The following is a 14,988-nucleotide window of genomic DNA, read 5'->3' on the forward strand; positions in this document are numbered from 1 at the left end:
CCACCGGTGCGCGCGCAACCTCGGCCACGCCCCCCCCCGCCCCTCCGGCGAGGTCTCGCGAGACTGCGGTGGGCCGGGCCGGGCCGGGCCGGGCCGCGGGAGGAACAACAAACATGGCGGCGGCGGAGGCGGCGAGTGGCGGTCGCGGCGCCGGGTGGCGGCGGTGAGTAGTACCCTCTCCTCACCGCGCCCTCCTCCGTGAGGGGGTTCAGCGGGCAGTGCGGCCCGCACTCCTCTCTCTGGGACGGCGGCGGCGGCGGCGGCGGTGGCGGCGATGGTGGTGGCGGCGGCGGCGGCAGCCGTGACACGGCTGTCCTCGCTGGGGCCTCCCTTTGACGTGAGGGGGGCCGGGCGGCGGGTGCGCCTCGCCGGGCTTCGAAGCCCAGGGTGGGGGGCGGGACACAGTGCCGCTGGTGTCTGCCGTGTCCGTGTGGCTTCCCGCCCACGCGTGAAGGCGGCGTGGGTCGGAGGGAGGTGGAGGAAAGGCGGGGGCTGTTGGTGCAGCCTCTGGCGGGGAGAGGGGGCGGCGGCGGCGGCGGCGGCGGGTTTCCGCGGGTGATGACAGGTCGGGGGGCTCGGCCCGGCAGCCGCCAGCACTGCCATTGCTCTTCCCCTTCTCAGGCGCAAAACTCCGCGAGAAGGAGCAGGAAGGGCTTGGGTAGAGTTTGGGATCGCTCCCCCTTCGTTGATTTTAAGTCATTTGCACTGGAAAAGATGAGGCTGGGGCAGAGAGATTCCCCCCACCTTTTTTTTTTTTTCCTTGATTTTTTTCCTTAAAAGAAAACGAGATGTGTGCATGTTCTCATTGTCATATTATTTTATTCTCTTATAATTACTGCAGAATGAGTTCTTACTATGTGTGGTAAACTACAGGTTTTGCTGTGTCTGAATTATTTTCTTTAGCAGAATTCTTTAGGTAAAATATTTGTAACGCCCTTCATCCTAGCACAGCCCGTGGCACATCTTGGACAATAAATTTAGTACACATCACTGCTGTTAGTACCGTTAAATCCAACAGTTTCACCTGTGTAGAAAATGAATAACCAGTATCCTACCCATCAGTGTATAAAGCTGGAGGAGATGTAGTTGTCTATGCAGAAAAGGTTCTGTGTAAGTAGAACTTGAGGGACATCTGGTGTGATCAGTTGAGTGCATGAAACACGAGCTGGTCTGCTCAGGTTTCTGGTAATTAGAATTGCATTTACTAGTTTGCAGTAGTGATGTAGCAAGCATCTGATCTGTACAGTTCTTCCCTGAACAGGAGAACTGTTGGTTATAAATCTATAAAAAAAAAAATCCTGTATAAAATCACAAAAGGTTCTTTTGTGCATACAAATTTAGAGGCTTCAGGCAGTGTTTAAATTGTGGCAACTTACCTATGTTGACAAAAAAAAGAAATGTTTTCAAATTAAATCTATGAGGTAGAGAAAGGAAGTTTTATGTAGTTGACCCCCAAAATAATGTCTTTTCCCAAAACAGATTTAAAAAATTTTGTGTAGTTTTCTTTAAAAATTAAATGTCATTATAAAAGTAATCAATGAAATCATTTTTGTGCCTTACACAAAGGTATACATAGATTTTTCAGTGAGAACATGAACCTTTAAAGTTGTTTCATGTTGAACCATTCAACATTTAGAAAGGTTTAGTTTTAAATTGTTATTTCTTGTTATTGTAATTTGGTGAAAATTTGCCTGGTCAGAACTCTATATGACCTTGTCCCGTTTTTCTCTTCCATATCTTTAATTTATTTCCTGATATCTTTGTTTTATTGCAGGAGACACCAACAAACGGAACACAAATTAACTTAAGCCTACACGAGGCTGGTGACACCTGAAAGAGGGTAGGAAAAATTGATATGTAAAGATGTGTTCAAAACTAACTTAATGGTGATAATAATGAGAATAGTTGAACGCACTTAGGCATGATGTGAAATAACATACTCATCTGGATGCCAAAAAAATAACTAACGTTTGTAAATAGCTTTGAAAATACAGGAGAATGTGTTTAAATGTGGTCTTGAACTCAGGACTTGAGTTTTTGTAGGACACCTAATGTTTTGTTTAGTAGCTATTGGCAAACAAAAAGATATTCTTATTGAAAATGTAGCATTATAAATTATTTCCGATTGTAATCTGCAGGAATAATAACGTGACTGACTCATTGCCCTCTTTCCAACTGAATCCTAGGTTCTGTCTTCACAAATTCATTGCAGATTAATAACTCTAGAGGTTTGTCATTTACAGTCCCAGAAAAGAGGGACTTCTAGTGAATATTTTTATTATTTTAATGCGAAATAATGAAATGGATTAAAACTTTTATGCAGGATAAGAAACTAAAATTTGGGGAGAACTATGAAATACTGCTTTCTATAAGGCTTCTTCCCATCTTTGCTAATCAGTGACATTCAGTTGGTTTCCCAATATTGCAGTTGCCATAACTGACTTACCCAACTCCGGAATTTTTTGGAGCCAGGTGTTCACCAGAGAAACTACTCAAACGATCAGTAAGATATAAGTGTTTTTCAGTAGAGTGTTAGAACCTGTGTTTCAAAACATATGTATTTTTTCATCTCTCTTTAGTTCAAACTCGTGGGGGTTGATAAGAATAATGGACTTACATTTCCTTTTTTTCCTTCCAGGGAAAGTGGACAAGTTGTGCTCTGTGCTTTCTATCTGACCTATTGGGAGTACATTTGGGAGCATGTTTGCTACTTAGCAGGGAACTAAAATTCAGGTACAATCCATTGGAGAAAAAAAAAAGAGGCACTGTGACTTTGCTTATCGTGTCATTTTATCCAATTTGATATTGTCCTTATGTTACTGTTGCTGAAAACAGTTCCCCCAGTTATATGTATTTGGTGATCTTTAATCAGTTAAAAATTCTAAAAATATTCTTGTGGTTGTCAATTTGTGCATTGAGTCATGCTGTAGGATAAATGCAGTCCTTCACTTAAAAAAAACCACAACCCAAAACCAACTTGTTTTTATGAATGCATTCAAATTCAATGACACTTGTGATTTGAAAATATTTTTCTTTCTAGGCACAAGAGGTTGTAAACGTAAAGAGTGAATATGGGTGAAAAGAAGCCAGAACCTTTGGACTTTGTAAAGGATTTTCAGGAATATCTTACACAGCAGACTCACCATGTAAATATGATTTCTGGATCAGTTAGTGGAGACAAGGAAGCAGAGACTCTTCAGGGAGGTAAGCTAATTTCAGTGCTATCAAACCTCATTTTTTTGAGAATAACGGCACTGTTTATGTGCCAGATAATTATGCAGACTACTACAACTGTATGGAAGCATTTCTGATGGGCATTTTCACATCACAAAAGATGTGTACATACCTTTCTTTTGATCAGGGCTTGTTCTTAAAGCTTTATATATTTAAAGACTAAGGGCATACAGGAGCAGAAGATATTTGGCATATTCTCACAGCATGATAGATAGTATCCCACTGATTCTTGATTGAAATCTCTGTTGCATTATTCACAGCTGGGACAGAAAGTGATCAGAATGGTCTGGATCATCCCTCTGTTGAAGTTTCCCTGGATGAAAACTCAGGAATGTTGGTGGATGGGTTTGAAAGGACATTTGATGGAAAGTTAAAGTGTCGATACTGCAACTATGCCAGCAAAGGAACAGCACGGCTCATAGAGCATATCAGAATTCATACAGGTATGAAATATTCTGCAGTACTTCACTGTGAGGTACTATGATATTAACTCAATGTTATGTTTGCATGTAAGGAGTTAGCATCTTCAAACAGTGTGCTAGTTCTTAAAGTTACTCAACAATTAGAACTGGTTTTTATTTGTTTTTTTTATAGAGTTTTTTTTTTTTTAAAGGTGCACCATGTACCTATTTAAATTATGCAAATTCCTACTTACATTTGTTGTTGCAGACTGCTGAATTTGAAGTAACTATATATGGGACTAAAGTTTAGCATGAAAGCGTTGGTGTAAATTGAAGGGCCCTGATTGTAACTTTTTGTTTTTCCTTGCTAATCAGAAAAGTGAAAAATGTACATGCGGCCCCGTGGAGATTTATAGGGGCTTTTCTTCCTCTGTTGTTTAGCTATGAAAATATTCCTGTTTTGTAATTCCACATCTAGAATGTTGTACAAAAACACAGTAGTAAGAATAAAGTTTTCTTATTGGTAGAATATTCAAACATGAGGACATATCATCAAAGAAGTGATTAATAACAGTAATGAAAAGAAAAAACACTTACTGTGACTTATTTAAGAGTATTTCCCACTGGTGGGTTTATAAAGCTGAGAAGCAAAACTCGCGATAAAGGTTTGAATATCCTAAACTGTTCAGGAAGTCAGCTCCAACTTCTTGGCAAATGAGAGAAAACAAACGAAAGGTCCTTGTGAAGTCTGACTTTTGTGCCTGCCGAGTATGTTACACCCATACAGAAGACTTTATGGCTGCTAACTAGAGTAATAAGAAAAACAATTATATTCTGCAAAGAATGGAAATTTTTACAGGTTTCCAGTCTGGTGTGCACTGTCCCAAAACTTTAAAGTGTATCATTTCAGTGGTCTTGGGTGGGTGGCATTCTGGGACTCACTTTGAAGGAAACACATGGTTGTAACTTGGATGTAATTGTAGCTCTCTTTAGGTACGGTTATTGTTAGTCAGATTCTCACTTTGCTGTGAACCATTGCTTCTAACACAGTAACTCCCAGGATGTATTTTGGGCAAGTCAGTGCTCCTTTCACTGGCCCTGCAGTGTTGGCTCGTTTTAAAAAGGTGTAATGGGATAGAAAATGGCAACCAGCTAGACATCAAAGAGTTCTGAGGTTCATACTCTGAAGATCTTGTAAATTCTTCTCTTGTGCTACCATGAGCTACCTCTGTGTGTAGCTGTTGCTGTTTTCAGATTCCCAGTGGAAATTTTGTGTAGTTTCAGTAGTGGATAAAATACTGTGGCTTGTGTGCCTGCATTTGACACAGTGTTAATGCCATGGCTTGCTGCAGATCTGCAAAGCAGCAGCATGTTTTGGAGCATTATTTTGGTTTTTGTCTAGTTTTTCATCAAGCAGTTACAGCTTCACCTACCAATTGCCTCATATGCTATGTGGACAAAGAGATATATTTTTCTTTTTAACAGCTTTACTCTTCGCAGTGCTATTTCTGAGCTCGTGAAATGAGGGTCACATAGTGGGAGAAAGCGTATTGCAGACTGAGGACTATCAAGATATAACAAAGCTATGTAGGGGGAAAATGAGAAGGGCCAAAGCTCAATCAGAACTCAGCTTGGCCAGTGCATTTAAAGACAATAAGAAGAGATTCTTTCAGTATATCAATAGAAAAAGGAAGACTAGGGAAAATGTAGGCCCACTGGTGAATGAGACAGGTGCCCTAGTGGTGGAAGACACAGAGAAGGCAGAGTTACTGAATGCCTACTTTTCATGAGCTGTCCCTCATGAATCCCATACTCTGAAGGCAAAGGGGAAGGTCTGGAGAGAGGAAGATTTTCCCTCAGTTGAGGAGGACCGTGTCAGAGACCACTTGGCCAAGCTGGACATTCATAAGTCCATGGGCCCTGATGGCATGCACCCGCGAGTGCTGAGAGAGCTGGCGGATGTTATTGCTAGACCACTCTCCATCGTCTTTGAACGGTCATGGAGAACAGGAGAGGTGCCTGAGGACTGGAGGAAGGCTGACATCACTCCGATCTTCAAAAAAGGCAAGAAGGAGGACCCAGGGAACTACAGACCGGTTAGTCTCACCTCTGTCCCTGGGAAGGTAATGGAGCGACTCATTCTGGATGTCATCTCCAAACACGTTGAGAAACAGGAAGTTATTGGAAGTGGTCAACATGGATTTACCAAGGGTAAATTGTGCTTGACCAATCTGATAGCTTTCTATGATGTTATAACTGGTTGGCTGGATGAGGGGAGAGTCGTAGATGTCATCTACCTTGACTTTAGCAAGGCTTTTGACACTGTCTCCCATAACATCCTCATTAGGAAGCTGAGGAAGTATGGGCTAGATGAGGTGACAGTGAGGTGGATTGAGAGTTGGCTGCGGGACAGAACTCAGGGGGTTGTGATCAGTGGCACAGAGTCTAGTTGGAGGCCCGTAACCAGTGGTGTCCCCCAGGGGTCAATACTTGGTCCAATTTTGTTTAATATATTCATTAATGACCTGGATGAGGGGACAGAGTGTATCCTCAGCAAGTTTGCTGATGATAACAAACTGGGTGGGGTGGCTGACACCCCAGAGGGCTGTGCTGCCATCCAGCGTGATCTGGACAGGCTGGAGAGCTGGGCAGAGAAGAACCTAATGAGGTTCAACAAAAGCAAGTGCAAGGTCCTGCACCTGGGGAGGAAGAATGCAAAGCACCAGTATAGGTTAGGGGCGGACCTGCTGGGAAGTAGCTCTGAGGAGAAGGATCTGGGGGTCGTGGTAGACAGTAAATTATCCATGGCCCAGCAATGTGCCCTTGTTGCCAAAAAGGCCAATGGAATCCTGGGCTGCATAGGGAAGAGTGTGGCCAGTAGGTCGAGGGAGGTCATTCTTCCCCTCTACTCTGCACTGGTGAGGCCACAACTGGAATACTGTGTCCAGGTTTGGGCTCCCCAGTTCAAGAGGGACAGGGAACTGCTGGAGCGAGTCCAGCGAAGAGCAACTAAGATGATTAAGGGCTTGGAGCATCTGCCTTATGAGGAAAGGCTGAGAGCGCTGGGACTCTTTAGCCTGGAGAAGAGAAGGCTGAGGGGAGACCTTATTATGGCGTACAAGTATCTAAAGGGTGGGTTGAAGGAGGATGGAGCCAGGCTCTTTTCAATGGTTCCCAGTGACAGGACGAGGGGCAATGGGCACAAGTTAGAACACAGGAAGTTCCATTCAAATACATGGAAACAGTTCTTTACGGTGAGGGTGACAGAGCACTGGCACAGGCTGCCCAGGGAGGTTGTGGAGTCCCCTTCTCTGGAGATTTTCAACACCCGCCTGGATGCAGTCCTGAGTAATGTGCTCTGGGCAATCCTGCTTTAGCAGAGGAGTTGGACTAGATGATCTCTAGAGGTTCCTTCCAACTCTGAAAATTCCGTGATTCCGTGATCCTGTTTATCAGACTTCTTTGAATCCTTCTGTACCTATGACAATTAAAGTTCTCCTGGATTCTAAGCCTCTTACAGTTTCAAAATAAAATTTTAGACAGATTCATTAACTATGACTTTTTGCATATACTGCTGCTGCTTTTTTTTTTTTTTTTTTTTTAAATCTAGGAAAGAATCTCCATGTCTCAGTCTGTGAAGTTAGCATCTATTTAAACAGATATGAAGACTCTCATTAACAAAGAGTTTTCAGCATCTGTTCACATGTTAAGGAATATTACATATATGACTGATGATGCACCTCTCTTCCTATGCTGTATACTAGCAAGTGTGCTTGGGGCAGTTAATACAGCTACACTGCCAGTAGGAGTCAGGCATTGGTAGGATGGTATCCAAAATGCAAAATCAGAGGTTCCACCTGCAGTCCTTCCTCCCCTTCAACAACTATCTGACTCTGTAACAGATTTGCCTACTGTAAGCTGAATGAGCCGCATTTAACCTCAACAAATCTTGGATATTATGGGGAAACACACATATAGTCTATCACATGGCTGGATGGGGCTTTGAGCAACCAGGTCTAGTGGGAGGTGTCCCTGTCCATGGCAGGGGGGTTGGAACTAGATGATCTTTAAGGTCCCTTCCAACCTAAACCATTCTATGATTCTATGACTTATGCAGTTCATTTTGAAATGGTAGTTAAAGATGCAGGAGTAACATCAACTTTAAAATTCCATGTCTTTTCTGTAGCGTATAGCTATTGCTATCTAAAAACTTGCATCTCTAAGCCCACAGTTACTGCTGGCCAGTTGTCAGCATGAGCAGATGGACTGCTAGAGCTGTGATGGGAGACATAAATTGCTACTAGAAGATGTTGGTATTGTGTGTTTGCTGATTCTTGAGTTGTTTTGATGACTTTGGTGTGTGGGGGTTTCTCAAACAGAATGACTGAAATAATATGTTGTTACTTAGTATCAAAAGTCATAATTTTTAACCACATTTTAAAATCAAATCTTCCTTCTTTAAGTATCAAAATGTGGGCATTGTTATAGTGTCAGCATTCCTTCTCTTACTTTGTCTACCTTTTTTATACTCTCAGATCTTAGGTTAACAGTTCTTTTGTGTTTGCAGAATGCTTTCTTATCCTGCTGCTGCTTTAGGGAGCAGAGGTCACTAAGTGGCTAGAGGTAGCAGAACAATTCCGGCTTGCAGATTATGACCATTTCAGCACAGTTGCAGCATAATATATACAAAAGCAAGAAAGGTTCCAACCAAGATTTGGGATGCTGAGAAATATCCTCAAAAAACCTTGACCCAATGGTCACTATTCAGAAGCAAATGTTCCATGAGCTACACAAATTCAGGTTTTAGGGCAAAGCGTAACACTTTGGGTTTGTGCCTTGGCTAACATTTTGAGTTGTTTCTCATGGTCATAGTATATATTGTTAGCATTATAGCAGAAGGAGGGAGCTTTACATGTAGGGGTGACTGTTGTCTCAATACTGCTGTGGCTATTCCTGTTATCAGATTCGTACGTGACTCATTTGATCAAAGAAATTTTCACAAAGGTGCTAGGAAAAGGTAGTCAAATCAAAGGCACACATCACTCTAGGGCAAAATCATGCAGTCTGAATGATTTCTGTTTCAGAAAGCTAGCTAGCGGTGAGAGAGGGATACAGGCGGTGTCAGCCTACTGTCTGTCAGAGCTTCAGCAACTTGGACGCACCTTGGCACAGTGAACAGATGAAGCCAGATTATTGGTTCAAACATGAATACCTAATGAAATACCAGTACCTGTACAATGATAACAGTTCATTTCCCTATACCTGTCTGATCAGTTTTATAACACAGACAGGAATCTCAGGCTGCCAGAGGCCTTTTTGCTTCTCTGTATAGTTTCCCCTTTGCCCTTTTACAATATGTTTCACATCCTTAATTTTAATACAGCACTGCATGGTGTCCTGATGGCAATACCATTTTGCCATTACCTTAATGGCTCTTCAGAGAGCCCTGCTTTATTTCTTTGAACAGAGACAGGGGACTCCAGAACAAGGAAGTTTTGCTTTCCTGTTTTGGTTTGGTTTTGTTGGGTTTTTTTCACTCAAGGGCAAGGAGATCCAAGACCTGAGTGTTGTTTTGCTCAGAAGCATGGTGGGGAAGCATGGCAAAGGGCCAAGAGATGGTTTGCATGGACTGTGAAGGCTCAGAGTGACTGAATCAGCATTAAAATAGGGAAGTGGTAGCTGACTAGTAGCCTCAGAGCAATGTAAGTAAACAAATAACTCATCCTGGATAATGCGCAAGTGCAGTAAGGTATTTGCCAAAGTAATTATGACCCAGGCATGATCATGCAACCATTATTAAGTGCAACTCATTGCAGAATTGACTTCATGCTGAGACTGACAGCAGTATAATTAGTAGTTCACCAGCTGTGTTGCGTTAAGGGCATGCAACATGGGATGCAAATCTTTCTCTGTGGAACCAGTTTAGAATGAAATAAGACCATTCAGATGGACAAGTCCTTTGTGAATGCAGGGAGTTTGTCAGTCTTTTTACATCATTGTTTGTACCAAATCTCCAGATCTTTACACATGTATAATAATCTGAATACTTACATATGCTTATGAAGAAATAATGGGTTTCAGCAAATAAGGTAATTTAAGGTAGCACAAAAATTGCTTTCTTTCCTTTTTGAAGAGCCAGAAATATAGGGGGGAAAAAAAAAATAATCTTCTGTTCAGTATCCCAGGTTGTGATTCCAAACTGTAGGATGCTCAACATGGAAAGGGCTTCCTGATCAGTCATATGCTGTCTTACGGGGCCTGTACAGTGCTTGCAGTGTAATAGTGGCCCTCGCTGCAGCCAGTCTGTGGATTTTACAGTTGTTCTAGGTGGATTTTGAAAGCCACAAAACAGCTATATTGCCCTGTATTTAAAATAGTAGAAAATGCTTCCAAAAAGCCATAAAGGCTGAAGGGAAGGAGCCTTTTTTTTTTTTTTTTTTTTTTGAGTTTGTTGTGCTGTGTGGCAAGAGAATCAGTTGCACAACAGTGATTTAGAAATTGACCTGGCATTCTAGATAGGGAACTAAGGTGATGTTTCAGCACCTGAACGTGCATCAAATCCTTTAGGCATTTCTAACATTGCAGACCTGGATCTAAAAACTCCTAAAAGATCAATCTATGAAAGGAGAATCAAAAGTTGGCAAGTATTATGTTACAAATGTGTTAGCCTGTAATTATGCTTGAAAGTTTTCTAAGTACTTTTAAAAGTGTTAATGTGAATATCTCTAAATATCATTTAATAGAAGAGCAAAGTTCTACCTGTCAGAAAGGAGAATACCTGGTACTATCATGTAGTAGAGCACCTGGCTGTCCAGAGATTAGTTGGCTTTTGTTTTCTTTAATAACTCCTAAGCCATGGGTTCTCTTTTCAAAATTCAGTTATTGAGTGGATGCATGTGTACATGGGTTATTTAGATAATAGTTACAGGATCTTTAAAAGTAGGAATGTTTGGAAGTTACCGAAAGGAGACCCTCCCTCAATGTTTAAACACTGCTATCATTAAGAACGGTTACATTTTTGGTGGTGCAGACATTCCTGTGGCCAAGCACTTATGTGCTTTATAGGTGAGGTAGAGTTTGGATCCGGTTAAGAACACCATGCAAACATCATTGCGTTCAGTCCTTGCCATCACTGCTGCAATTCCTAGTCAGGTTATCTGTTATGCTAATTCTAGTCACATTGTTTTTTTCTTACGCTTACTATCACTTGGGTGAGGCAGAGTTATCTACATTTACTGCACTCTTCCACCAAATACCCAGCTAAACTCAAGACTAGCAGTGACTGAAGCTGAAACTGAACTGTTTGATTAGCAGCTCCCAGTTAGCTACTTTCTTTTCCATGAAAAGCCTTTTTCAAGCACTCTTTGAGATGCTGTAGTATAATCTATTTTAATTTTCCAGGTGAGAAGCCGCACAGGTGCCATTTGTGTCCCTTTGCATCAGCTTACGAACGTCATCTGGAAGCTCACATGCGATCGCATACTGGTGAAAAACCATACAAATGTGAATTGTGTTCCTTTCGCTGCAGTGACAGAAGCAACTTATCTCACCACCGCAGGCGCAAACATAAAATGGTGCCTATCAAGGGTACAAGGTCTTCCTTAAGCAGCAAGAAAATGTGGGGGGTTTTGCAGAAGAAGACCGGCAATTTGGGGTACAGCAGAAGAGCATTAATTAATTTGAGTCCACCTTCCATGGTGGTTCAGAAACCAGACTACCTTAATGATTTCACTCATGAAATCCCAAATATCCAGACTGAAGCATATGAGAGCATGACAAAAACAACCCAGAGCAGTGGGTTGCCAAGAGATCCGCAAGACCTCATGGTAGATAATCCTTTAAACCAGCTCTCTACATTAGCCGGACAGTTATCTAGCTTGCCACCTGAAAACCAAAATCCAGCCTCTCCTGACGTCGTTTCCTGTCAAGATGAAAAGCCTTTCATGATCCAGCAGCCTGCTGCACCTGCAGTAGTTTCAGCTGTGTCAGCAAATATTCCTCAAAGTTCATCTCCGACCAGCCCAGATCCTCGGCCTACACACAATCAAAGGAACTATAGTCCTGTGGCAGGTCCCAGCAGTGATCGCAGTGCCCACACCAGTACTCCCAGCATAAGTAACAGTCAACCAAGTACTCCAGCTCCGACCCTCCCGGTTCAGGACCCTCAGCTTCTGCATCACTGCCAACACTGTGACATGTACTTTGCGGACAATATTCTTTATACTATTCACATGGGATGTCATGGATTTGAAAATCCTTTTCAGTGCAACATATGTGGGTGTAAGTGTAAAAATAAGTATGACTTTGCTTGCCATTTTGCAAGAGGCCAACACAGTCAACATTGACTGAGAACACGCTTTCATTTAGTTTTTTAACATATTACAGTATATTTTTCATACTTGCTGAAGGAAAGCTTGCACGTTCCCTTAAGGAATATTCACGTTAATCAGTTCAACAAAGGAGGCAAATTTATTTCTATGTTGTCGTAAAACTTGCCAGGGAAATTTTGTGTAAGTTGTGGTTGTTATTTTGTACATAGCCTTTCAAAAAAGCTGAGAGCGCGCTGTAGGAATCGGAATGCATTTACGTGCTTTGGTTGCTAAATTTCAGTTGCTTACACTTAATCCCAATAAACATTCTACAAATGTAGAAGCAGAGTGTGTGTCCTGAAACAGAGGATACAATTATCAGACTATTTACTAGGCAAGACCAAAATACATTAGCCATAAAATACAAAAGGTTGATGCAGTGACAAACACGGTTACTTTGGAGACATCCTTAAAAACCTTGCTACTCCAAACTGGAAAAACACACAGAACATACATACACCTTTCACATACAAATTCAATTTGATATAAAATTTGCTTTAAGCTGATGAAGTTTTTGCTTAGTATAGTCTAAACTCTTCACGCTAGGGCTCAAACACTAATTTAACTATTATTTCTAAAACTCATCGCAAAGCTAGAAGAAAACAGGTTATTGTGAGTGAAAGTCTGGTAGGAAAGAAAGAAAGCGTTAAAAGCTCATCATTCACTAGTTATACAAAATAAAAATTAAATATGACACCTTATTTTAAACTACACTTACCAAAATTTTACATGTCATTCTTTTTAAAAGGAGGTAATTTTTAAACAGTCGTAATAAAAATCTTGTAGAACTAATATATATTCCGTGAGATTTTTAACTGCCTTAAACTAATTTGTACAGATGTTTAAAATTTGCACAATTAGACTTCTGTCTTGCTGATAGAAGTTCTAATAGATACAAACAAGAGGTTTACAAATTAAAAATCATTTGTTCAGTTTTATCTCGGGCCAAGCTACAACCGATAGGTTGCCTGTATGTTTGAAAGTTGTACAATCTAGTTTATTGTAGACTTCAGCTAACTTGAACGTCAGTTTGTCTCGTCCCCTGCCCCAGATTTGTTGTCCTTTTGGTGTGCTAGAAATAAGGGGAAGGGCTTCTGGGTTTTCTGAACTCTTTGTGTAGAAGGTGGGCAAAGGCATACTGGCTGACTGCATTTGAAGTCACTGTGATTAATAATTGTAGGTGGCAAACGGTAACTAAAGATGTACGTGAAGTCCATTGCACGTGTTTGGGTTTTTTTTTATACTGTACATCTCACTTTAGAAGCACCTAGGCTAACGGACAGGCACTTTAATATAAACCTAAATAAAACATCCTAGCAAAATTAATAAACGCTCTTAATGTGCTACCCAGGAATTTGTAATGTTTCAAAAAGTGAAGAACTGTTACTTTTCCCAGTTTTAGACATGCACTTTTACCTTAGTTTGTCTTACTTGAGACAAATTAAAGCTTCCCTTACATATTGCCTTTCTACTATCAGCAAAATATGGCAGCAAATATGTTTTGTTAAAAGCAGGGAGATTTTATTAATGTTCTGCAAGTCACAGGTTGGAATCTGAATAGCAAATGTTGAGTTTATTCAAATTTATACTGTTACGGGAGCTCCCCGAAGCCAATGGAAAAACTTACAATGCCTTCAGTGTAAGATCAACACAGGAAAAACCACCCTTCTGAGAATTTTGGCCTTAGAAGTAATTTTGACTTTCATGAATTAGAAATTTGGGAACCAAATATGTTTCTCTCTACCTAACTTACCTACTGCTGAGTTTTCTGTGCTGAAGTTGAAGGACCTGGATTCTTGGCTGTACGTTGTAGTAAGGGGGTCAAAAATATGCCATTGAAGTATTTCCAACATAGGGAAGATGAATAACACACTATTGCGCCTAAAAACATTTTCTGTTTCAGGCCTTGTCAAAATCCATTTATGTGGATTTGTAAAACAGAATGTAATTTCCATTTTTCCTAATGACGCTTCTAATTCCAAAATATCCTTTTTTTGCTTTATACTTCTAAAGTTTATTTTATAAGCAAAACAACAACTCTGTATGCGTAAACAAAGGGAGTCCTTTAAAATAAGGACTAAAAGTTGACTGAACTGGAATCCAGTTGGAAGTTACTGCTCTTGCACAGGGTTTGTAATGTGACGCTTCCAGTCGAAAAACAACGTAGAAATGATAGTTCTCTTTTGATCACATATTGACACATTCTAAAATCTGAATTTGGCTAAAATATGATACTAGAACTACAAACGTTGCTGTTAAAGACCATTACAATTAGTCGTTTTTAGAGGTCGTTTGCCATGCCTTTCGATAGACGATGCAAACCCCTGTTGCAGGCTCCAGCAACTCCGAGGAAGGCTCTGAAATGGTGGTGGTGCTCCGGGGAGCACCGTCCCATACTGAGCGATGCCAATCGCAACAGCCAAGCTGTCCTTGGGTTGCGGCTCCAGCCTTTCTCCCCCTTGGTATCAGCAGAGAGATGAACTCCGGTGTGCGCAAACGTTTGAGATTTCATCCTTCTGTCCTGTTTATGCGGTTTCTGACCCATTGGGACTTTCATTGGCCGTGCCTGTAAACGTTACAGACTTTTCTTTTTGTGTCAGCTCGTGATTTGGTGATTTAGAAATATGACTTTGAACCGTGATGCCCCTGAACAGGAGAGTAGTTGGGGCACTAATAGAGGTAGCTGGTAGCAAGAGGAAGACTGCATGATCTTACTGAAAAGGGGCCCTCGTTTAGGAGGGGATCCTCCGTTGCGGGGGAACGTATGTTCTTAATAATAGAGCTCAGCATGACAAAAAAAAATCTAACCCCAAACCTTGCAAATTGTTGTTTAGAAGGATTCTAATACGGCTGACTTGATATCATTGTTTCTGCTTCGAGGTACCCAAGGAAAATAAAATTATGTTTAACATCTGGAAACTGTTGAACAGTGATGAAACTGTTTTCCCTTCTCTCCTTTGCAAGCTCCTGTTCGCAGGGGGCGG

The 14,988-nt window shown here is 41.3% G+C and overlaps 1 protein-coding gene across 1 annotated transcript; it reads left to right on the top strand.

Moving 5' to 3' along the window:
* Positions 1–91: 91 nt before the first annotated feature.
* On the top strand, positions 92–13,220 carry IKZF5 (IKAROS family zinc finger 5). Its single transcript, XM_082486265.1, has 6 exons — positions 92–163; positions 1,775–1,840; positions 2,639–2,733; positions 3,041–3,204; positions 3,495–3,677; positions 11,037–13,220. Exons 4-6 carry the CDS (start codon positions 3,072–3,074, stop codon positions 11,978–11,980), a joined length of 1,260 nt encoding a protein of 419 aa, XP_082342391.1. The 5' UTR covers positions 92–163; positions 1,775–1,840; positions 2,639–2,733; positions 3,041–3,071; the 3' UTR covers positions 11,981–13,220.
* The last annotated feature ends 1,768 nt before the right edge of the window (positions 13,221–14,988 follow it).

This window comes from Vanellus vanellus (assembly GCF_965231255.1).
Source record: "Vanellus vanellus genome assembly, chromosome: 7".
Taxonomy (NCBI): domain Eukaryota; kingdom Metazoa; phylum Chordata; class Aves; order Charadriiformes; family Charadriidae; genus Vanellus; species Vanellus vanellus.